The 26,184-nt window shown below is 37.6% G+C and overlaps 1 protein-coding gene across 6 annotated transcripts in view; it reads left to right on the plus strand.

Annotated features, from left to right (window-relative positions):
* Positions 1-26,184, plus strand: part of FTO (FTO alpha-ketoglutarate dependent dioxygenase) — a 408,414-nt gene that overhangs the window by 135,996 nt on the left and 246,234 nt on the right. For 5 of the 6 annotated variants that reach the window (XM_009250721.4, XM_063717086.1, XM_063717087.1 and 2 more), the window contains 1 exon segment: positions 3,525-3,668. The exons of the other annotated variant lie outside the window; for it this stretch is intronic. In XM_009250721.4, the coding sequence (XP_009248996.2) occupies positions 3,525-3,668 (144 nt within the window). 6 annotated transcript variants of the gene reach the window in all.

Genomic DNA, 26,184 nt, shown 5'->3' on the forward strand with positions numbered 1-26,184 from the left:
ACAGGTACCTCAAATGAGTAAAGTGAAGTGGCTGTGGGGACTGGGACTAGCAAATGTCACATCCTTGTCTAAAATGGGCAGCTACTTCTTCCCTATAGCCACTTGTGACTGGCTCAGTGATACCAGATCTTGTAATTCAAGGGTAGCTGGGAATTTGGATTTTTAGGCAAAGTCCTTTTATCAGTTGGCAACTCATTTAGATTTGTTAAGGAAATATGGTTCGGGTTAAGCTTCACACCTTTGTGAGTTTTTTTCTGGTCCACGAAATCTAGTTTAGCAAATTCTGGTATTTTCAAGTGTAACAATGTATTATGTATCAATAAGAAGTGCCTGTAGAATGTCATAAGACATGGATAGCAACTATCTAGTGCTGGTGCTGCCACTCACTAACCCTTGTAGTGCCCATGACAGACATCAGTAATTGATTATAACACTCTTTCCTGCTGAGCTAAGAGAAAGTTTCAGATTTCTTCTCCACTAGGGCTCAAAAAGCCGCAACTAGCCAATCAGTAATGTCCCCTGATATAAAGGTATTTATCATTCCCAATCTAGAAGGTTTATAAAAAAATGTTTTTTTAATTAACCTAGGAAATGGCTTTGGACTTTTATTGTTATTCTTTTAAAAAAACCTAATTAAAAGATGTTCTTAATTAAAAAGTACTTGAGAAAACATGTATTAGAATGGCAGGTATGAAAAAAGGTAAGATACTGTTAATATGGCAGTGTTAGATTTTAGACCAAACTTAGGGGAAAGAGTATCCAAAGTAAGATGTGTCCTTAAAAGTCACTTAGCAGCATTCCTTCCTTGCAGAGAGCATGAACTTGATTTTAGACCAAACTTAGGGGAAAGAGTATCCAAAGTAAGATGTGTCCTTAAAAGTCACTTAGCAGCATTCCTTCCTTGCAGAGACCATGAACTTGGCTTTCTGATTTGTTCATTCTCACCATGCCTAGTGCAAATTAATGTGAATGAATAGTTATAAAGGGGAGTTTCTTTTTTCCTTCCTTTCACTGCCTTTGACCCTTCTGCACAGTTGGCGGTAGAGTATGACATTCAGAATTTAGGGATTCTGTGTGTGCCATCTGGGATGCATGTATTTTTTAAATAGTTTATGTGATATGTACATGATACAGCCCAGGGAAAGCATGCTTTATTGTCCATTTTGAAAGCTTTGCATCTTTTTGTCTTCCTGCATTACTTCTTATTCTACCCTCTGCCAGTCTAAACACTGTTGTCTTTCAGGTTTGACCTTCTCTAAGAGTTCTGCTCTAGTTCTGTCGTTGAACCTCTCTCCTCTCTAAACTTCTTTAGTACTGAGGACTGTACTAGTTTAGTAGCAATGCCATGCTTTCTTATGTCCTTTGGTTTTAAATTTGAGGCATTTTTGTTTTTTTCTTCCAAATTAACATCTTCTTTCCCTGCCATCTAGCACAAGGACTGTGAATGGTGTGAACTAAAAGAACATTTTGTTTAAGCAAGCCATGGTGTTCATTGAATGCCTTCTCTGTGCCAGTCACTAGGGCTATAATTGTGGATGAAATAGAAAAACAGACTCTGCCCTGGAAGATCAGAGTCTAGTACAGCAGTTTAAAGTCTGATGGAATTTCAATGTAAAATGTCCCCTTCATGGTAATCAGTGATGCACATTTACAGCTCCACTAAAAGGAAAAGCTCCAGTGGGGCATAGCTCTTTGTTTCAGTCACTGACATATCCCACATGCCTGGCGCAATGCCCAGTAAATAGTAAGTGCTCAATAAATAATTGTTAAATTAACTTTTAAAAGTTTTTATGTAGAGTTATTCCTGCAGGGCTGTGATTATAGGCAAATCATAGTGTGTATACCTTCTACCTTTTTTAGTGTGTCTCCCATTCTTGTACCCCAGAAAAATTAGTCTTGAGTATCCTTCCAGAAATGTTGTGTTCCAGTCTTGTGTATACTTCCAGAAGTATTATAAATATTATATTATTATCCTTTCAGAAAAATCAGTCTTGAGAATCCTTCCAGAAATATTATATGTGCTTGATATTTATTTATTTATTTATATTTATTTTGAGGCAGGGCCTCACTCTGTTGCCCAGAATGGAGTGCAGTGGTGCTATCACAACTCACTGCAGCCTCGACCTCCCAGGCTCCAGCAATCCTCCCACCTCAGCCTCCTGAGTAGCTGGAGCCACAGGCACGTGCCACCATGCCCCACTAATTTTTTTTTACTTTTTGTAGAGGTAGAGTTTCACCATGTTGTCCTGGCTGGCCTCGAACTTCTGAGCTCAAGCAATCTTCCTGCCTTGGCCTCCCAAAGTGCTGGGATTACAGGTGTGAGCCACTGCGCCCAGCCTGTACTTTGTTTTCTATATGAGTATAGCCTATTTATTTTTTTCTCTGAAAATATATTAGATAGTTCCATATCTGTATATAGTCATATTATTTTTGGTGACTTCATAGTATTTTATTGTCTGGAGAGATCATAATTTATTTAACCAGAAACCTACTGATGAACATTTGAGTAATTTCTGATCTTTTGCTCTTACAAGCAATACTAGAATAAATATACTTGCTCAACAGTCATTTTACAACCCCTGAATGTAGGACTTTTAGTATACATTCCTAAAAGTGTGATTTCTATAAGAGTCAAAGAGCTTATGCATTTGTAATTTTGATAGTATTGTCAAATTGTCCTCTACAGAGAATGTGAGTGTGCCATTTTACTGTACTCTTACTAACACTGTATTGTTTTCAAACTGATGTTTTCTGATTTGATAGGTGAAAAAATTTATCTCTTTTGGCTTTAACATGCATTTCTTTTATGTGAATAAATTGGAACATATTTTTATATGTTTATGAGCTAGTTTTATTTCCTTTTATGTATTGTGTCTTTATAACATGCTCAGTTTTTAATTTGTCTATTGACCTTTATCTTATTGATGTATAGTTGCTCTTTATATATTTAGAAAAACATTCCTTGGCTATTCTTGCTTGTTTATATTTCCATGTGTGTTATAGAAACAGCTTTTCTAGTTACTAACCCCATTCATCTAAAAGACGATCCCTTTGATCTTTTTATTTATATTATGTCCAGTTTCTAGATGAATTTAGAAAGTACTGACATTTCTGTGATGTTTAGTCTTATTTCCTAAGAACATAATTTCTCTTTACATCTGTTTTTTATTTTTAAAAAGTAAATTTTTTTTTTTTTTTAATAGAGATGGGGGTCTTGATTTCTTGCCCAGGCTGGTCTTGAATGCCCGACTTTAAGCAATCCTACTGCCTTGGTCTCCCAAAGTGCTGGGATTATAGGCGTGAGCCTCCACACCTGGCCTATTTAAGGTTTCTTGATGAAAAAATTAATGACATGTTAAAAATAACCTAGAATATCTTTTTAAAAATATGACATAAAGGGAAGATATATTTCATTTAATATTCATATTTTATTAAAATATCAATTCTTTCTAAAATAACAATTATAAAATTCAGAAGCTTAGATTAAACATTTCCTTTCTGGTCATTTTCTTCTCTTTTGGCAGGCCCTGAAGAGGAAAGTGAGGATGACTCTCATCTCGAAGGCAGAGATCCTGATATTTGGCATGTTGGTTTTAAGATCTCATGGGACATAGAGACACCTGGTTTGGCGATACCCCTTCACCAAGGAGACTGCTATTTCATGCTTGGTAATCTTTGGAAAATCAAAATTATATTGAAACTCTAGTGTCTAAATTTAGATTATAGGATTTATATTTTGAATATGTCTTATGAAATAAACTTTTGGAGTATTTTATATTAAGAGGGAAACTTCTTTATAAGAACATGTAACTAGGTTTTTCTTTTTTGAGATATTGCTAGTTTTTTGAGATGGAGCTTCACTCTTGTTGCCCAGGCTGGAGTGCAGTGGCACAATCTCTGCTCATTGCCATTTCCACCTCCTGGTTTCAAGCAATTCTCCTTCCTCAGCCTCCCAAGTAGCTGGGATTACAGGCACACACCACCACACCCAATTAATTTTTGTATTTTTGGTAGAGATGGGATTTTACCACATTGGCCAAGCTGGTCTCAAACTCCTGACCTCAGGTGATCCACCCGCCTGGGTCTCCCAAAGTGCTGACATTACAGGACCATGCCCAGCCCATTTAAAAGTTGTTTTTCTTTTTATTCTACGTAGATGCAGAGTTCCTCAAATATACTAAACAATTTTCTGGATTCTTTATCAGAGATATTAAATCATCCAAGTCAAATTATAACTTTAAAAAATACTTTCCTGTCTGTATTAGTTTTTAATAGTGAGAGGTTTTTTTTTTTTTTTTCCTAGTTTTGAATGTTGTTTCTTCTCAGGAACAGCTGACCTGACAATGGGGCCTTTCTCTCAACTTGTCATTTACTTCTTTGGGAAGCAATATCTCAGCTGTGGTTAGGCCAGCTGAAGCTGTGGAGTTTGTGAGGCTTTGTTTTTTTCTTCTTTGCTGTCAGTTTTTAATTTTATTTTTGGACTTTCTACTTGTTTTCCAATGTGCAATGTGTAAACAGTATCCTTTTTTACTCACAAAGCTTCTCAGGGTTTATTCTCTACTTGGCTCTTGTTCCTGATTATTTGGGGTTTATCTCACTCCTATCTACCTGGAGAAATCTACTCATATGTTGCTTTTGGAGCCAGGAAGAACCAGGACTGAAGCCCAGTATTTATGATAAGAGTTGATTCCCAGTTAACTGGGTATTTTAGAGTCCACTATGTTCTAGGTACAGTGTAAGGTTCCAGGGGAGATACTGGAGGTGGATGAATCTTGGTTCTTGCCTTTTGGGAATTCAGAGTATGGAATAGCTCTTTAGGCCATTTTGACACTAAGCATTTTCCAAATTTTAGCTCATTGCGTATCAACTTCAAGGTTTTGGTCACATTCATGTACTTCTGCCTAAGTAAAGTAACTTTTAATCTTTCACTGAATTGAATTTATTTGAAAAGGAGATTTTACATCACTATCTTAAATGGAAATCCAGTATCACTAGGCATAGTTAGAAGGGCTTTAGAAATACAAATATAGAGAAACCAAAACAGTACTGAGGGCCTGCTACTTTTGTTTGCTGGAGATCCTGAGTCTGAGTCCTATTCTGTGTTTGTTAAAAGAGGAGATTAGTAACAGAGAGGTGTTAACTGTATAGTGGTACCAGTCTGAGACTTTCTCCTTAATGTCTGCAGGAGGATTGGGAAATCATTATGTAGAGACTCTTTCAAATAGTGTGATTTAATGGCACTTAATGCGGTGTCCCTTTACCTCTTAAATTCTTCTCATGGGGAGATTCCTGAATTTCTTGAACACTGATCTAAGTATGCCCTTCATCTCTTGCCTTCCTTGTGAACATTGCTTTGCAGTTTACACATCAGTTTCACACAAGCAGCCCCAATCTCCTGTCAGCTTTGTGAGGGAGATGGCAGAGATTGTTCTTTTTTTAAGTGATCTTCCTAAAGTCACTTAGTTATGAGGTAGAACAGGGACCAGAATGGGTGGCAGGCATCTTATGTAGTGCTTTTCCTACTCTAAATGGGGCTATTTCAACCTGATCCCAATACACTCAAATCTCTATGTGGGAATGTTTTTAGTGTTAAGGTTCTCTCTTCCCCACTGTCTCTCCTGCCTGATCTCAGGAAGTAAGTTTATTTTTTAAAGTCCCTACCCCATCATTGAGTGTCATTTGTAGGTAAACATTATTTCTTTTTTTTTGTACCACCCCAATACAGATATTTGGCCTGAGTCTTATTAGATGTTAGTATCAGCCAGTAAATCACTTTCCTTTGGATACTTTGTTCAGAAGTTTCTATTAGCAATGTATATCTTTCAAAGAAATAAGAGCCAGAATGTTATCTTTTAAAATAGCTTTTACTTTTTGAAAATATAAAAGTGGCTGGGTGCTATGGCTCACACCTGTAATCCCAGCACTTTGGGAGGCCGAGGCAGGTGGATCACCTGAGGTCAGAAGTTCAAGACCAGCCTGGCCAACTTGATGAAACCCCCCCCGTCTCCACTAAAAATAAAAAAATAGCTGGGTGTGGTGGCACGTGCCTGTAATCCTAGCTACTCAGGAGGCTGAGGCACGAGAATTGCTTGAACCCGGGAGGTGGAGGTTGCAGGGAGCTGAGATTGCACCACTGCACTCCGGCTTGAGCAACAGAGCAAGACTCAGTCTCAAAAAAAAAAAAAAAAAAAAAAAAAAAAAAAAAGAGTAAATAAGTACTCTAAAAATTCAGCTATATTCCATATATTTAACAACATCTTGTGTGTTCTTTTCTGATTAAAAAAGCAATATGTGCTTATTTGAGAGAAAAGAAACTCTGGAAAAAAGAGTCTAAAATGAAGAAAGAATATAAAAATCAGGTTAATGCCTGATTTAATATATTTCTTTTCAGTCTTTTTCTGTATATATATGTCTGGAATTATAGTAGTAATATGAATAAAAACCAGATTTACTGGGAATTAATGACAAACATTCTTTTAATCTTCTCAGCAATCCTGAGAAACAAATATTAGCTATACTGCAAAAGAAGAAATTGAGGTTAAATTTATGTAGTTACTTAACCATGGCTGCACAGCTAATAAGAAGCATGGATTGTATCTTGTCATCTTATCCCACTCGGGGTCTGACATCCCATGTCAGGCCACCCCTCCTTCTCCTGTAGGGATGCCCTCCTCACCCTACTCAGCACTGAACCCTGCTCAGGGTTCCCATGCCTTCTTCCCACCTGGCGTGATGCCTCTGCCTCACCTAATGGCTTTAAGACTACATTGTTCAGGAAGGGAAGAAAAGAAGTTAGTGATATTCTGTTTGTTTCTTTTCTATTCTTCTTAAGGTTATGGGTTTCTCAGGGTTTAAGAACTGGATTATAGGCTGGGCGCAGTGGCTCACACCTGTAATCCCCGCTCTTTGGGAGGCTGAGGTGGGCAGATCACCTGAGGTCAAGAGTTTGAGACCAGCCTGGCCAACATGGTGGGACCCCGTCACTACTAAAAGTATAAAAATTAGCCGGGTGTGGTGGTGGATGCCTGTAATCCCAGCTACTCAGGAAGCTGAGGCAGGAGAACTGCTTGAACCCGGGAGGCAGAGGTTGCAATGAACTGAGATCATGCCATTGCACTCCAGTCTGGGCAACAAGAGGGAAACTCCATCTCAAAAAAAAAAAAAAAAAAAAAAAAAAAAAAAAAAAAAGAAAGGGCTGGATTTTAATGAAAATATTAAATAATGACATTATTCATTGGATTTTGGTGTTATAATGAGTATACACTGTAAAATATACATTGGGTCCCTTGAGCTATTGTACATGATAAACAGAAGAAGTTAGCATTATTTTATAGGAGCTGATATCCAAGAAATAATATAAAATCTACTCTTGATTTCCCATGTCTTATTTTTAGATGTAGGTGATATAGTTGGTATCCTACTGAACTGTGCCAAACACAGCGCAATATATCCCAAAGTCTGCACTTAGAATATATATTTTTATTAGGATGTCATATTTGATTTCTGAAATGAATCTTCCTTCATCTCTTTTTTTAAAAAGTCAAAAGTAAAGGCAACCATGGTCTAATGCTGCCTTTTCTCTTTGCTTTTAAATCCAAATAGCACAAGGAGCCCTGTAGAGGGAGGGACTTCGGCCCCGTGCTGATATCTGAAATCTGAACTTCATAGCACTTATGAAAAGGAAACAGTTTAGCTCAATTTATAATAATATATTGGTCTGCAGAGGAAGTGCAGGCTGAACCCTGCTGTCTCAAGTAAATACTCCAGGGGTGTCTGATGGGGAACGTGTCGGGTGCCTGTAATAAATCCGCTGTCCATGGAAGTGAGTGAAGGCCTTGTTGGCAGTGCCTGAGGACATGCTTAACTGAGGTTGTCACGGTTTTACTTTTAAATTGGAATCTTTGCCCTAATCTCAGAGTTAGACATGACCAGATTTGCAAACAGATTTACAATTTTCACTAATTTTCCAACCAGGACTTCAAAACACACTCAGAGAAAAAAAAATACACTCTGGTCTTTCTCAGAGTAGGATGATTTACTTTGCCACAGATGTTTTCCATAGACTGAATGTAACCAGGGAGTTAGGGACTTAAAAGTGGCTTGGAGACAAACCGTGGGTTTGTTTTTTGTGGAATAGATTATACAGTTCAAGGGACATCAACAAAATTATGTTTATTAACCAGGAGCTGGGTGTGGAGGTGGGATGTTTCAGGACAAAGGTGAGTGCTAGGTAAACATTTGGGGCAAAAACCCTCTCTTCCCCCCTTAATTTAATATTGTTATTCTTTACATGTCACCATTCATGACTCTATTCTCTCTGCTCTATTTACTTTTGTTTCTTAAGCCCAATTAAATCTCACTTTCAAGTATTTGTTGTTACTATAACAATCAGCAGTTTCAAAACTTAAGCTGCCAGGTAAAAATTCCGCTGCAAAAAAAGAAAACTGCAATAGAAAAGTAAATGCATAGCCCCTCTTTTTCGGTTTTTCTTTACCTTGTCAACAGTTTGGGGTAGAGTTATGAAAGGACCATAGGATTTCTATCAGGTAACCGGGTCCCAGACTCACTGCATTGTCAATTGCCTGTGTATTGCTAGTGCCTCTCTGAGTCTCTGCCTTCACTGTAAAATGGGAGCTTAATGATACTTCCTTCTCAGAGTTTTTGGGAGTACAAATAAGAAAATGTATGGGAATAGGCTTTGCAAGCTATAATTTGAAAGTGCAGACTTGTGAAGAGTGGGAACTGGACCATGGCATGTTGGAGAACCAATGAGACGACTGGGTGATAGAAGAATGCTGAATGCTGTGTTCATATCCTGCTTCATGCCCAGAGTTTTGTCACCTTCACAAAATACCATTCCATATGTATATTTGCTACATATGGGAACTACAAGAAAGGGAAGTTTTACCAATGGATTCTGGAGGGTGAGAAGAGTTAACATCTGGTCCATTGGTTATCAGAGCCCTGTAGTAATCAGTCTTACTTTGGTGGAGCCCAGCTTTACTTTTAGAGCCTGGCCAGTAGTTTTTTATAGATTAAGTTCACCTTCCTTGAAATACCTATGGCTTAGAGGCAGCAAGACCCAGAGCACAGAAATATTTGATGTGGTCTAAACTGTAAATTGCCATGCTTCTGTTTTTTGACTCAACATGACCACTCTTACTGGAGTCTGTAGCCCTGTGAGCAGGAAGAACAGAGGTCTCCAGAAGTTTAGACTCTTAAGCGGGGGCTCCCTTGGGACTGAACATGGAAACTGTGGTATCTTTGTAAATCCTCCAGGTGTCCCTCAGTTTTGCCCTGATTTAGACATTTTATTCAAAGGAAAAAGCTTTTGTTATTTCTTTCTCAGACCCCATTCCCTTCCTCCCCAACCTCTGAATGACCAACTAAAGTAAAAAGTACACATAATTTATGGCTTAATCATAAATTTAAAATAATTATACTTTATTACCTCTCATGGGTCTTGAAATGTAGGTGCTATGTTCTGCTTTCTGCCGAGGCAAGGGAATAATACAGAAACCAGTAATAAATTATAACTTCAGGCTGCAGTTGGTAAGCTGGAGAATTGCTATTTAAGTGGAAAGTGCTTGAACAGCCAAATGAGCACCTGTCATGTTTATTTTCACTTTGAAAAGTAGAAACATGACAGTATAGTTTCCACTGCTTGTCCAATATGAACTTCTGGCATTCTTGTTATCTTCTCAGGAACTGCACTGTTTGCGTCTTGTGTTCAATTTTTTTTTTTTTTCCAGGGGTGAGGACGTATCTCTCCTCCTGAAACTTTCACTCTAAAATATGCCCCCAAATACTGACATTTTCAAACTTGTGCTTTTTTACTTGATACCTGATTTTTTTTTTTTTTTGTATTTAATAGGGAGAGGGTCATGACTTGTGGAATTTACTCTAAGGACAGGGATCTGAGCAGGTTCCTGAGTACTTGAAAGGCTTTATCTACTTCTTACACTTTTTTGTTACATTCAGGTTTTTGCTCATTTCTCTATCATTTGTGTCTTGAACTTTACCTGAAATGCATGTCTTGAGTGCCTACTAAGGTCCAGGCATTGTGCTGGCAGATTTGATGTATTTTTGTTTATTATTTATTGCAGAGCTATTAAATAGTAGACTCTCATTCTGACACTCACTTTTTTTTTCCAGAAAAAAAAAATTAATGGAGATTGATTGCTAATGGGTACTGGGCTGCTTTTAAGGCTACGAAAATGCTCTAAAATTAGTTTATGGTGATGGTTGCACAACTCTGAACGTACTAAAATACATTGAATTATATACTTTATTTTTTCTTTCTTCTTTTCGCAGCTTTTGCTCAAAGGAGAATTAGATATTTAAAATTAGTGAATTGTATGGTATATGAATTAGATCTCAATAAAACTCTTTTAAAAAAAGAAACTAAAGCTTAGAGAAGTATAATATCTTGTTCAAGATGACACTACCTGGTGAAGCTTTTGTCCAAATTTTTCTGAGACCAAAGCTATTATTTCTTCCACTGACCCATGCTATCTCTACTAATAATATAGCCACGGCATGGTTTTTCTTTAAAAATATGGGAAAAAATGGCCGGGTGCGGTGACTCACACCTGTAATCCCAGCACTTTGGGAGTCTGGGGTGGACGGATCACTTACGGTCAGGAGTTTGAGACCAGCCTGGCCAACATGGTGATACCCTGCCTCTACTAAAAAAAAAAAAAAAAAAAATTAGCCAGGTGTGGTGGCATGCACCTGTAATTCCAGCTACTCAGGAGGCTGAGGCATGATAATTGCTTGAACCTGGGAGGCAGAGATTGCAGCGAGTCAAGATTGCGCTACTGTACTCCAGCCTGGGCAACAGAGTGAGACACTCTGTCTCCAAAAAAAAAAAGGAAAAAAATAATTGAACAAGTAATACATGAACACACATATATTCTCATTCAAACTTTGTGGAACTATATGAAATAAAATGTAGACATTCTCTTTCCCCTTGCTTTCCCATCTGGTCGTTTGTAAGCATTAACATAAATATAGTTATGTTGACGTATTTAAATATATGTTGTTGCTGCTGTATTTTTAAAAAACATAAATGATACTTTATTATAAATATTACTCTGGTGTTTGTTTTTTGTAGGTAATATGTGCTGGAAATTTTTTTATGTCAGTATGTCATTAACATTATTATTGTTATTATAAAAATACTACATGCACAAGGAAATAAAAATTGAAAGATTTAAAATGGAAAGTTGAGGAAGATCTAAAATGGAAAGTGAAAAACTCCACCTATCCCCAAGTTCCGTTCCTTAGAGGCAACTGCTTTTCACTGTATTTGCGTTTTATTCTTTGATTACCTCCCTAACCCTTCAACATATATGTACTTGTACTTTGTACTTTTATTTCTTTAATAACTTTAAGCACTCTTGGTTGTTGACTGGTTAAGAATGACAGAAGCAGGCAGATTGCTGGAGCCCGGAAGTTTGAGACCAGCCTGGGCAACATGGCAAAACTCTGTCTCTACAAAAAATACAAAAAATAAAAATAAATAAATAACCAGGTAAGCCAGGTATGGTGGCAAACACCCATAGTCACAACTACTTGGGAGGTTGAGGTGGGAGGGTCACCTGAGCTCGGGAGGTTGAGACAGAGGAACTGTGATCGCACCACTGCACTCCAGGCTGGGTGACAGAGCAAGACCCTGTCTCAAAAAAAAAAAAAAAAAAAAAAAGAAAAAGAAAAAAGAATTATGAAATTAGTGCTCTCATACTACCTGTCACTGTTGCCAAATTTGGCTAGTTAACCTTTACTTTAGGGGTTTATTTCCTTAATTACTTTCCTTTAGAACCAGTTTATAGATACTTTCTCTTGAATTTTAGTATGTAATATGGGGAATTAAAGTTCTCTTTCAGCCATATCATTACTTTGACATGATTGAGGTTTACAACTTTACGTACAGATCTGTAATTTTGATAAGACAAACATGCTTATAAGTTGATCTGAAATTAGAAAGCCAGTACATAATGATGTTGATGTAAGTGTTGTTTATTGTAAAACCAGATAGAGTGATGGAATTCATAGGTAGAAAATGTAATCTACTGTAACCATCCAACCTGTGGAAATGAATGAGGAATACTGCACATGTCAGGTCAAGATTTTATACTTCATCAAAAGCTCAAAATCATGTACATTTCAGCTTGCCTTGTATTTGAATCATGACTTTGGTGCGTAGTTTCCCTCTCCCTCTGGAATTTATAATCGTCTTTTTTTACTCTTACTGATAGAAGAAGCATGCTCAATGTCACTAGATGTTTTGTCATGTGACTTGTTCAGTGTTTGATAAATACTGGCTTCTTCAGACGCCACCTACCACAGTTATCATACTGGGATTTCTTCTCATTGGACACCTTTGCCAATTCCATTAAAAAATCATTTTAGGCTGGGTGCGGTGGCACACTCCTGTAATCCCAACACTTTGGGAGGCCGACGCGGGCAGATCATCTCAGGTCGGGAGTTTGAGACCAGCCTGGCCAACATGGCGAAACCCCGTCTCTACTAAAAATACAAAAATTAGCCAGGCATCGTGGCAGGCACCTGTAGTCCTAGTGCCTGTTTTAGTTACTGGGGAGGCTGAGGCAGGAGAATCACTTGAAACTGTCAGGCGGTGGTTGCAGTGAGCCAAGATCACACCATTGCACTCTAGCCTGGGTGACAGAGCAGGACTTTGTCTCAAGAAAAAAAAATTATTTTAAATTTCAGTAGCTTTAGGGATATAAGCAGTTTTTGGTTCCATGGATGATTTGTATAGTGTTGAAGTCTGGTATTTTAATGTACCTGTCACCTGAGTAGTATACATCTGGTAAGTGTTTTGTTTTTTTATTCATCCATCACCCCCCTCCTGTCTTCCTCTCTTCTGAATCTCCAATGTCCATCGTACCACTCTCTACACCTTCATGTGCCCATAGCTTAGTGCCCACTTATAAGTGAGAACATGCAATATTTGTTTGTCCATTCCTGAGTTACTTCACTTAGAATAATGGCCTTCAGTTTCATCCACGTTGCTGCAAAAGACATGATTTCATTTTTTTTAATGACTGAGTAGTATTTCATGGTATATATACATACCACATTTTCGTTATCTGCTCAACGGTTGTTGGGCACTTTGGTTGATTCCATATCTTCGCAATTGTGAATGTGCTGCAATAAACATATGCGTGCAGATATCTTTTTGATATAATGACTTCTTTTTTGGGTAGATACCCAGCAGTGGATTGTTGGGTCAAGTGGTAGAGTTACTTTTAGTTCTTTGAGAAATCTCCATACTGTTTTCCGTGGAGGTTGTAGTAATTTACATTTCCACCCCCAGTGTATAAGCACTCCCTTTTCACTGCATTTCTAGCAACATCTACTATTTTTTGACTTTTTAATAATGGTCGTTTTGGCTAGGATAAGGTGGTATCTCATTGTGGTTTTAATTTGCATTTCTTTGATGTTATGTGATATTGAGCATTTTTTCATATGTTTATTGGCCGTTTGTATATTTTCTTTTGAGAAATGTCTATTCATGTCATTTACCCACTTTTTAATTGGATGATTTGGTTTTTTTCTTGCTGATTTGTTTAGATTCCTTATAGGTTCTTTGTCAGATGCATAGCTTGCAAATATTTTCTCCCATTCTGTAGGTTGTCTGTTTACTCTGATAATTATTTATTTTGTTGTGCAGAAGCTTTTTAGTTTAAGTAGGTCCCGTTTATTTATTTTTTGTTGCATTTGCTTTTGGGGTCCTATTCATAAATTCTTGCCTAGCCCAATGTCTAGAAGAGTTTTCTTCTAGAATTTTTATGGGTTCAGGTCTTAGATTTAAGTCTTTAATCCATGTTGAGTTAATTTTTGTATATGATGAGACACAGGGATCCAGTTTCATTCTTCTACATGTGGCTATCCAGTGTTCCCACACTGTTTTGAATAGAGTGTCCCTTTTCCAGTATATGCTTTGTCGAAGATCAGTTAGTTGTAAGTATTTGGCTTTATTTGTGGCTTCTCTATTTTGTTCCATCAGTCTGTGTATCTACTTTTATACCAGTACAATGCTGTTTTAGTTACTACAGCTTTGTGGTATAATTTTAAGACAGATAATGTGATGCCTCCAGATTTGTTCTATTTGTTTAGGATTCATTGGCTATTCAGGCTCTTTCTTGGTTCCGTATGAATTTTAGGATTACTTTTTCTAATTCTGTGACAAATTACATTGGTATTTTGATAGGAATTGCATCAAATCTGTAAATTTGTTTGGGCAGTATAGTCATTTTCATGATATTGATTCTTCCAATCCATGAGTGTGGGATGTATTTCCATTCATTTGTGTCATCTATGATTTCTTCCATCAGTGTTTTATAGTTCTCTTTGTAGAGATCTTTTATTACCTTGGTCAAGTTTATTTCTAGGTACTTTATTTATTTATTTTTTTAGCTATTGTCAAAGGGATTGAGTTCTTGATTTGATTCTCAGCTTGGTCATTGTTAGTGCATTGCAGTGCTACTGATTTGTGTACATTGATTTTGTAACCCAAAACTTTATTGAATTTGTTTTTCAAATCTAGGAGTCCTTGGAAGCGTTGTTGGGATTTTCTACCTATACAATCATATTACTGGCAAACAGAGATAGTTTGACTTCCTCTTTTCAATTTGGATGCCCTTTATTTCTTTCCTTTGCCTGATTGCTCTGGCTGGGACTTCCTGCCAATTCCACTTTTACTTGGATCATTTGTGTTTCTCTTTCTTAGAATTTTCTAAAAATTCTGTTACATTTAAATTTTCTAAAAATTATACCATATTTTAGATTCTTCCAGACAAGGACTGTTTTAGCTTTGTATCCTGTACAGCACCTAACGCAGTACTTTGAATATGGCTGGTGCTTACTAAGTATTTGTTGAACTAATAAGTGAATGAATGAACCAAGGATTGGCTTTTTTTTCATTTCATGGTAGTGTATCTTGGTTATACAAGCAAAAGGAAGTATTAATTCTATCCTTGAAAGCCCCTGCCTGGGACAGGTTTTGAAATTCCTTCTCAAACAGGTGGCCATTCACCTAATGCTTGGAGATTACCAGAGACAGAATTTAGAATCTTCCATGGCAGCCTGTTCTTTTTCACAGTAACTCATGCTTCTTTTCCTTACATCTAGTCTAACTAACCACGTGACATCACAGAACTTTCTAAAGCGACACAGTATCTGGATCCATCTGTACATTCCCTTCTAAATTTTTTTATAAGAAAACCATCAAAGATAAAAATAATGTGTTGGTTTCTTTTAGGCTGAGGAGGAATGAATGTTTTACTGTGCATTTTGAAATTTTTTTGTTCTCTCATATTTCATTCAATTAGAGTCACACTGTTTTGGGGTAATTCTGCATCTGAGTTTGGTGGTGGAATTTTTCCCATTGGCTAACAGTCTTCATAGGCCCTCTTTGGCCACCTGTCTATTGAACATAATTCCCAAAGGCATGAGCTATAGAAAATGTATTTTTTTAGGCCTTTATTTAGGTTGTATATCCTGTATGTGTTATTTGCCACTCCTGTAAAGACAGTGGAAGAATGACTGTGAATGATGCCATTATTTTTTTCAGTCGATCTTTATTGAAGGTTTGAATTTAGGACTAGGCCGGGAATGAGTTTGACTTTCCTCGTCCAGTCAGTCCCGGCAGCACATTTCAAGGTCAGACTATATCTCTCATGCTGGAAGCTTCCTTAGACTTTGTAATCTAAGCCCAATAAACATCTTAAGTTTTCTTTTTTTTTTTTCAGGGATATTTATTTACCAAATAAATAGGACAGCACACAGCCATCGGTGAAGGTGATAAGAGCTTTGGCTAGTTCTGTAAATCTTCCCCTAAATATAATTTTCTATGGGAGTGAAGACTCTTTTATAAAAACAATTGGGAGACCGAGGCAGGTGGATCACTTGAGGTCAGGAGTTCGAGACCAGCCTGGGCAACATGGTGAAACGCTGTCTCTACTAAAAATACAAAAATTAGCTGAGCATGGTGGTGTGTGCCTGTAATCCCAGCTACTCGAGAGGCTGAGGCAGGAGAATCACTTGAACCCAGGAGGCAGAGGTTGCAGTGAGCCGAGATCGTGCCACTGCACTCCAGCCTGGGCGACAGAGCCAGACTCCATCTCAAAAAAAAAAAAAAAAAAAAAACAAGCATGGAGGTGAAGATGATCTCAAGGTACTTAAGATACATACCTAAAGGTACAAAGATATAAATCATAGTCCTTGGTCAATTCATTATAGTGGTTTTGTAGTCTGTCCTACAATTGGTTGGGGTAACAACCTTTTTTCTTATTTTTGTTCACACTGCTCTTTCTACCCCCTCATCTAGGTGTGTGTATAGCTCATTTATTTAGGGGTGATGTTAAAAAATTGAATGCCCTTAATGGCAAGGGAACCAACCAGTCAATGTGGATGCCACAACTTTTTCCCCTGTGGACTGTAGTTACTGGTATAGAAATATTTTTTTTTTCTCCCAGCTTTTATTTCAGGTTCAGGGGATACATATGCAGGTTTGTTACATGGGTAAATTGCATATTGTAGGGGTTTAGTATACAGATTATTTCATCACCCAGGTAATAAGTGTAGTACCTGATAGATAATTTTTCGATCCTTACCCTCCTCCCACCTTCCACCTTCAAGTGGGCCCTAGTGTCTGTTGTTCCATTCTTTGTGTCCATGTTTACTCAGTGTTTAGCTCCCACGTATAAGAGAGAACATGCAGTATTTGGTTTTCTTTTCCTGCATTAATTCACTTAGGATAAGGGCTTCCAGCTGCTTATGTCACCGACTTATGTTACCTACTACTACTAAGCTTTTTGAGAACCTGGTCTCTTTCTCTCTGTCTTTCTCTCTCTGTCTCTCTCTCTCTCTCTCTCTCTCTCTATATATATATATATATATATATATTTTTTTTTTTTGATACACAGTCTTGCTTTGTCACCCAGGCTGGAGTGCAGTGGCATGATCTCAGCTCACTGCAGCCTCCACCTCCGGGGTTCAAGCAGTTCTTTGCCTTAGCCTCCCAAGTAGCTGGGATTACAGGTGCCCACCACCACGCCCGGCTAATTTTTGTATTTTTAGTAGAGATGGGGTTTCACCATCTTGGCCAGGCTGGTCTTGAACTCCTAACCTCATGATCCACCCACATCGGCCTCCCGAAATGCTGGGATTACAGGCGTGAGCCACCATGCCTGGCCTTATATATATATTTTTATACTACACACAGCATGTAGAACCTTGCACATAATAGAAACTTACCACATATTTGGAGAGAACATTCTTTTTCTCTCCCCAGGTATTAGCCAGAAACCATAACTATCTTTCTTAATTGCTAATGGAAAATTGGATATGAGATAGGATGCGTAAAGAAGGAGGTCAGAAGACATAGAAACAGAAATTGGAGGTTGAAGTGGCTTCTTCTGTTTCATTCATTAACTTTGAAAGATTCTGGTCCTCACAGTTTAGTGGAACTGTGGGTAGAAGTGATGGCTCTGCACATACAAAGGGGAAAATGGAGAAAACCATTTAATTATCTTTTCTGTCAATCTAACCTCTCTCCCTTCTTGTCTTTTTTTCTATCAATCTAACCTCTCTCCCTTCTCATCTTTCCTTTTCCCCGACTCGCTATACTTGGCAGTCTCCTGGGAAGAGTTACAACTTGGAAGAATAAAGGAGAAAGGTAGCCCTGGCTAAAGTGGATTAAAGATCTTTTTGCTTATTTAGAAAGCAAAAATCGGCCAGGCAAGGTGGCTCAAGCCTGTAATCCCAGCACTTTGGGAGTCCAAGGTGGGCGGATCACGAGGTCAAGAGATCGAGACAATCCTGGCCAACGTGGTGAAACCCCGTCTCTAGTAAAAATACAAAAATCAGCTGGGCGTGGTGGCACGAGCCTATAGTCCCAGCCGCTTGGGAGATTGAGGCAGGAGAATCATTTGAACCCAGGAGGCGGAGGTTGCAGTGAGCCGAGATCCCACCACTGCACTCCAGCCTGGGTGACAGAGCAAGACTCCATCTCAAAAAAAAAGAAAAAAAAAAAAAGAAAGCAAAAATCAATTATTAACCTCAAGAATCTATTCTCTTCAAAACCCATCAACAAACTAAGCATTCCACAAAAGTTAATTTAAAAAAACGGGGAGAGGGAGAGGGGAAGTTATGTACCTTGAGATTATCTTTATCTCCATACTTGTTTTTTTGAAAGACTTTTCACTTCCATTGAAAAATTTTATTTTGGGGAAGATTTACAAAACTAGCCAAAGCTCTTACCAGTTTCACTGATCACTGTTTACTGTCCTATTTATTTGGTGAATGAATACCTCTTTTCTGAGAATCTCTTTATTGAACATTTCCATTTGAAGCTTTTTAAAGTTTGTATTGCTTAATTTAAAAGTAATAATATATCATCCAGTCAAAGAAGGCATCAGTTTAAGATGGATTCCAATTTCAGAGATGCTAAATATGAAGAAAAAATGTCTACCTTGGAACTGATGAATTAGGGTACATGCTCATTGTAGAGAATTTGAAACTACAGAAAAGTGTAAAGAAGAGAAAATATTGTTTATAATTATTTGGTCTAATTCCTTCTAGTTTTTTTAATACTTAGTAACGTGTTTATCCTTTGTTTATATAAAATTAATGTCATGTTGTATAAACATTTTGCATCTTTTTCCCTGATACTTTTATATTTTGAGCATTTTTTTCTTATCACTAAACAGTTCTTGAAAATGATTGTTAAAAACTGGTTTAAAAATTAATCCCTTACTTTCAGGCAAGATGTCAGAATAGCACTTGTCTCCTTGCAGAAACATCAATTTGAATAATTATCCATGCACAGAATACCTTTATAAGAGCAAAGGAATCCAGGTTAAAGATTACATTGCCTGGGTGGAGCACAGAAAAGACACATTGAAGAGTAGGAAGAACAGTTTCAAATTACCTACGTCACCTCTCCCTGAAGCCTGAGCAGCACAGTGTCAAGAGGGATACCCTTTGTGTGCGGGAAGGAGAATGAAGTGAGTACCCAACTTCTCTGTAAACCAAGCAGAGGCCCACCCCAGTGAACCCCAGTGATAGGGTGGCCTCCAAAGACGAAGGCTCCAAGCCTACTCTAGCACCAAGTCTGCCCTCGTGGACTCAGACTCCAGGTCAGCCCTCGAAGCCCCAGAATCCAGGCCTTCCTGTATAGACCCAGTCTCCAGTGGACTCAGGATCCAGGTCTGCCTCACAGACTTAAGTTTCAGGACTGTGTTAGCACCAGGCTCACCCCTGTGGATGCAATTGCCAGGCCCACCCCAGTGGACCCAAGATCTAGGCGTATAACCACAGACCAACATTCTAGGCCTGCCGTTGGGGATGCAGGGACCACACCCACCCAGGTGGACTTAAGCTCCAGGTCTGCCTTAGTGGACCCAGATTCCAGGCTCCTCCCAATGGACCCAGGTATAAGGGCTGCCTGCCTGCTGATAAAAGCATCAGGCCAACTCGCCTAAGGAGTCTAGCAACAAGCCTGCTCATGGACTCTACTGGATGGCCCACACATAATCTCTGAGTGGGCTGACTGTTGAAAGGATTTCCCAGCTGAAGCTAGCCTGGAAGAGGTTCCTACTTCTTCAGATGTGCAGACATCAACACACGGCCACAAGGATCATGAATAATCAGGGAAACATGACCAAAGAAAAAAATAAAACACTACTTATTGACTCTAAAGAAATGGAGATCTATGAACTACCTGACAAATAATTTAAAATATTGTGTGCTGAAGAACACAATGACTGGACTGAAAAATTCCATAGAGAGCTTCAATAGCAGAATCAATCAAGCAGTAGAAAGAATCAGTGAGTTTTAAGATAGGACATTTGAAATTGCTCAGTCTGAATAACCAAAAAGAAAGAAAACAAAGCCTGTGGGACTTAGGGGACATCATCAAGTAAATTCATATATACATTATGGGAGTTACAAAAGGAGCAGAGAGATAAGTAAGGAGCAGGAACCTTATTTGAAGAAATAGTGACAGAACACTTCCCAAATCTGAAAAGGGAAATGAATATTCAAATCCATGAAGACCAAAGAACCCCAAATAAATTAATAATAAAGTCAAATTCACCAAGACATATTATAATCAAATTTTCCAAGGTCAAAGACAAAGAGAAAATTTGGAAAGCAGTAAGAGAAAAGTGGATTATTATGTATAAGGGAACCCATGTAAGGCAGTCAGTGGATTTCTCAGCCACAACCTTGCAGACCAGAAGTGAATGGGATAATGTATTCAAAATACTGAAAGAAATGAGACTGCCAACCAAGAATACCAACCTGGCAAAGCTATCCTAAAGAAATAAAATGGCAAGATTTTCCCGGACAAACTGAAGCTGTGGGAGTTCATCAAAACTAAACCTGTCTGTAAGAATTGCTAAAGGTAGTTCTTTAAGTTAAAATGAAAAAGTCCTAACTGACATGAAAACATATGAAACTGTAAAATTCACTGTAAAGGTAAAAATATACTCAAACTAAAAATACTCTAATATTGTGATGGTGGTGCATAAATCATTTTTAACTCTCATATCAAAGTAAAAATGGAAAAGTATTAAAAATAGTTACTGCCACAATAATTTTTAATGGATGCACAACATATAAAAGATGTAAGTTATGACATCCATAACATAAAATGTGAGTGGAGAAGTTAAAGTGTAGAGTTTTTATATGCAGTCAGAGTTAAGTTGTTATGAGCATAAAGTAGACTGTTATTACTATGAGATGTTTTATGTGGGCCTCATGGTAACCACAAAGTAAAACACATAGTAGATACACAATAGGTAAAGACAAAGGAATCAAAGCATACCACTGCAAAAAATCGTTAAATCATAAAGGAAGACAGCAAGAGAAGAAAGGAGCAAAGGACTACAAAACAATCAGAAAACAATTAACAAAATGACAATAGTAAGTCTTTACCTACCAGTAATGACTTTAAATGTAAATGGATTAAATTTCCCAATCAAAAGACATAGAGTGGCTAAATGGATTTAAAAAATAAGATTAAGCTATAGAGACTCACTTTGGCTAAAAACACACATAGGCTGAAAATAAAAGGACTGAAAAATATTTTATGCAAATGGTAACCAAAAGATACCAGGGCTGGCTATACTTATATCAGACAAGATAGACTTTAAGTCAGTAACTGTCACAAGATACAAAGAAGTTCATTATGTAATGATAAAGGAGTCAGTTCATCAAGAAAATGTAACAATTGTAAAGACAGTTGGCCCTTGAGAATCATCGGTGTGAACTTTGTGAGTTCACTTATATGCAGATTTTTTTCAACCAAACACTGATAGAAAATGTAACGTTAATGGAATTAGAAACTCACGTGTATGGACAGCCAACTTTCCATATACACAGGTTCGGCAGGGCCAACAGTAGGACCTGAGTATTTGTATCCACCAATTTGTGGATACACGCACAGTCCTGGAACCGATCCCTCCAGTATACCAAGGGATAACTGTATATATGCACTCAACATTGGGACCTAAATATTTAAAGGAAATATTAACAGAACTGAAGGGACAAATAGTAATATAGGAACAGTAGGGGTATTGAGTACCACATTTTCGATAATCAATAGAAATTCCTTCAGAAAATATATAGGGAGCCAGCAGACTTGAAGAGCACTATAGACCAAATGGACCTAACACATATACAAAACATTCCATCCTACAGCAAAAGAATACACATTCTGTTCAAGTGCACATGAAACATTGTCAAATATAGATCATATGTCAGGCCACAAAGTAAGTACTAACAAATTGAAGAAGACTGAAATCATATCAGGCATCTTTTTTGACCACAATGATATAAAACTAGAAATCAATAATAAGAGGAAAATAGGAAAATCCACAGTGATGTGGGAATTTTCCTGAACAACCAATTTGCCAGAAATGAAATAAAGGGGGAAATCAAATAATCTTTTGAGACAAGTGAAAATGGAAAGACAATATCCCAGAACTTATGAGATGCAAAAATATGGAAATGCAAAACTTATGGAAAAGCAAAAGTACACATATGTGATTGCATCAAACTATCAAGCTTCTCCACAACAAATGAAACATCAACAGAGTGAAGAGACAACCTATGCAATGGGAGAAAATATTCGCAAACCATGCATTTGATAAGGAATTCGTATCCAAAATATGTAAATAACTCATAAAACTCAATAGCAGGTTAACAAGTAACCTGACCTAAAAACGAGCAAAGGACTTGAATAGACATTTCTGAAAAGAAGACATATGAATGCTCAACATGTATATGAAAATGTGCTCAACATCTAATCATCAGTGAAATCTAAATCAAAACCTCAATGAGATATTATTTCACACTTGTTAGAATAGCTATTATACAATAGACAATAGATAACAAGTGTTGGTGAGGATGTGGAGAAAAGGGAACCCTTGTACACCATTGGTGGGAGTGTAAATTGGTACAGCCATTGTGGAAAACTGCATGGAGGTTTCTCAAACAGTTAAAAATAGAACTTTCATATGACCCAGCGATTCTACTTTGGGATACATATCCAAAGGAAATGAAATCAGTATCTCAAAGAGATATCTTTATTCCCATGTTCATTGCTGCATTATTCACAAAAGCCATGATTTAGAAACAACCTAAATATCTGTTAACAGATGAATGAATTAAAAAAATGTGGTAGGTATATCTATATCTATATCTACACACACATACCCACACATATCCACACATAATGAAATATTACTCAGTCTTAAAGAAGGAAATCGTGTCATGTGTGACAATGTGGAATATGTTATGCTGAGTGAAATAAGCAAGGCACAGAAAGACAAATACCACATGATCTTACTTATATGTGGAATCTAACAGTGTTATACTCATAAATGCACAGAATTGAATGGTGGTTTCCATGTGTTTGAGGGATGTTGGGTAGATGTTGGTCAAAAGGTACCAAGTTTTGTTTATGCAGAATGAATAAGCTCTAGAGACCTAATGTACAGCATAGTAACTGTATTAGACTGTCACATTGCTGTGAAGAAATACCTGAGACTGGGTAATATATAAAGAAGTTTCATTGGTTCACAGTTCCCCAGGCTGTTCAGGAAGTAGGATGCTGGCATCTGTTTGGCTTCTAGGGAGGCCTCATAAAATTATGTTGGAAAGCAAAAAGGGGGAGCCAGCACTTCATGTGCCCGGAGCAGGAGGAAGACAGAGTGAGGGGGGATGTGCCACACACTTTTAAACCACCTGATCTTGTGAGAACTCACTGTCATGAGAACAGCACTGAGAGAATGGTGCTAAACCATTCATGAGAAACCGCCTCCATGATCCAATCACCTCCCACCAGGACTTATCGCCAACACTGGGGATTACAGTATGACATGAGATTTTGTGGGGACACAGATCCAAACAGTATCAGTAATTATATTTATTAATACTGTATTTCATATGTGAAATTAGCTAAGAGAGTAGATCTTAAATGTTTTTAACACACACACACACTGTTACTGTGAGGTCATGGGTATGTTAATTAGATTGGTTTTAGAAGTCATTTCACAATGTGTATGTATATTAAAACTACATTTTACATTGTAGATATATAAAATGTTTGTCAATTATACTTCAGTAAAGTTCAGAAAATGTTTTAAATCACAAAATAATCTTCTACTTTGGTTATTCAAGTTTTTTGATATTATATATATTGCTACAGTGAATATCTTTGTACATATATCTTTATTTCCATAGGAAAAATTGCTAGAAGTTGAATGCCTTGGTGAGGTATTATGGTGTGGACATTTACACAGTACATACTCTGTTGTCAGACTGTTACTTAGAGAGATTTTCATTTTCATTCCTACCTGCAATGTATGAAATATGATCATCAGTTACTTCCACCAACCTCCTTTACCCTACTCTATACAGTGCTAAGTGTTCCAATTTACAAATATTTTTGCCGATGTGATGGGTGAAAATATGCTATTATTTTAAATTTCATTTATTTATTCATGAGGTTGAACACTTTGTATTTTTGTTGGCCATTCTTTACTTCTTTCTGTTATTCATTGGCTGATCGTATTTTGCTCATTTTTCTGTTGAGGTGTTAGTGTTTTTCTTAACATTTACTTTATCCCTTCTGCCTTTAGCTTTATCCCTTTAACACTTCTGCCCACTTCCCAGATATCTTCTTATACCCTATTTTCAATTTTGTATTTAGATTTTTAATATTTATTTTAGGTGAAACATCTTTCCATTTAAGTCTTAATTGCAATAGTTGCATTAAATTAAATAACAATATTTGAAATTATTTAACTGCGTTTATGCTTACTGCTAGCCTTTTCGTACTGTGATCTAAAAAAAAAAATTCTTGATTTTTCTCTTGGTCAGCCAAAATGTAGTTTCTAATAATATTTATGAAGACTAATGGCAGGGGAGTCGTCGTGGCATGTTCTTTGAGTCTTTGCATTATGTAAGAGTGACTTCCTGTCCTTTCACTTGTGAATATCTCCTTGATTGGCTATAGGATTCTTGAGTATCAAACTTCCCCGTTAAAACTCTATAGAGGCCGGGTACAGTGGCTCATGCTTGTAATCCCAGCACTTTGGGAGGTCGAGGTGGGCGGATCACCTGAGGTCAGGAGTTCAAGACTAGCCTGGCCAACATAGCAAAACACCATCTACTAAAAATACAACAATTAGCCAGGTGTGATGGCACATGCCTGTAATCCCAGCTACTCAGGAGGCTGAGGCAGGAGAATCACTTGAACCCAGCAGGCAGAGGTTGCAGTGAGCCGAGATTATGCCACTGCACTCCAGCCTAGGCGGTTAGTGAGACTTCATCTCAAAAAACAAACAAACAAAAACCACCAACAACAACTCTATAGATATTGTTCTGTGACCTCTGATATTTGATGTCGGGAGATGTCTGAGGCCATCTGCACTATGGTTTCATTTTGGTAAGCTGTATTTTCTATTTGGACATTTGTAGTATTTTATATTTAATTTTTTAACAGAATATGTTTATGTCCTTGCTCAACCATTTTATAGTGCAGACTCTGGTCTTTTCACAACCTTGGAAAACATTCTTCTAGTGTTTCTTTGATTATTCTTATATCTTTCTGTATCTTACTTTTTTTTTTTTAAAGATGGAGTCTCACTCTGTCGCCCAGGCTGGAGTACATTGGTGTGATCTCGGCTCACTGCAACCTCTGCCTCCCAGGTTCAAGCAATTATCCTGCCTCAGCCTCCCGAGTAGTTGGGATTACAGGTGCCTGCCACCACACCCAGCTAATTTTTTTTGTATTTTTAGTAGAGACAGCGTTTCACCGTGTTGGCAGGGCTGATCTTGAACTCCTGACTGCCCTTAAGTAATCCATCTGCCTTGGGCTCCCAAAGTGCTGGGATTACCGGTGTGAGCCACCATGCCCAGCCTGTATGTTACTTCCGTTCTGTGATTCCTGTAAGTACATTTTGATCTCCAGGATCTGTTCCTCGTGTCTTAGGTTTTCCATCACTCATTTCCATCACTCATTTTCCCTGAGTTCTAGGAGAATCTCTTGAGTTCACTCATCCAGCTCAATAATTTGGTTTTTCTGCAGCATGCTTTCTGCTGTTCACTCCATCTATTGCCATGTTAAATGAAGAAATGCTATTAAAAAAATCAATTGCAAGTGGTTTTTTCTGATCTCATACTGTTCCAGCTTCATGTCTGCTTACCTTATTTTCACAGATGCAGTGCCTTCTTGAATCAAGTGTCTTCTTGAAAAACTGAGAATTTTCTAAAATTTTATCATGTCAGTTTGAGTAAACTTTTTTCAGAAAAGACAGTTTTGATCAAAGTGCCTCCATTCCTTTGAACTGTAGTAATTTTGCATAGTTCTGGCAATTACTCCTTACCTCTTTATCCTCATAGAAAGTAGACTAGTACTGGCTTATAGGCAAGTAGCTGAGATTGGTTCTGTGAGAGATTAGTATGGATTCCTGGCCAAATCCTTTACTTGAAGGTGGAAGAAGATGTGTCCCTACACAGCCACGTAGAGATTTTATAAATTGGGGTGTGCTTAAGAAGTTGTTTTTGTCTTTATGTGGATGCTTGTAGTATGAGCAAACCATGGTAGGTTTTGGCCTGCTCCTGTAATTGCTGGTTGCTCCA

Source organism: Pongo abelii, chromosome 18 (genome assembly GCF_028885655.2).
Source record: "Pongo abelii isolate AG06213 chromosome 18, NHGRI_mPonAbe1-v2.0_pri, whole genome shotgun sequence".
NCBI lineage: Eukaryota > Metazoa > Chordata > Mammalia > Primates > Hominidae > Pongo > Pongo abelii.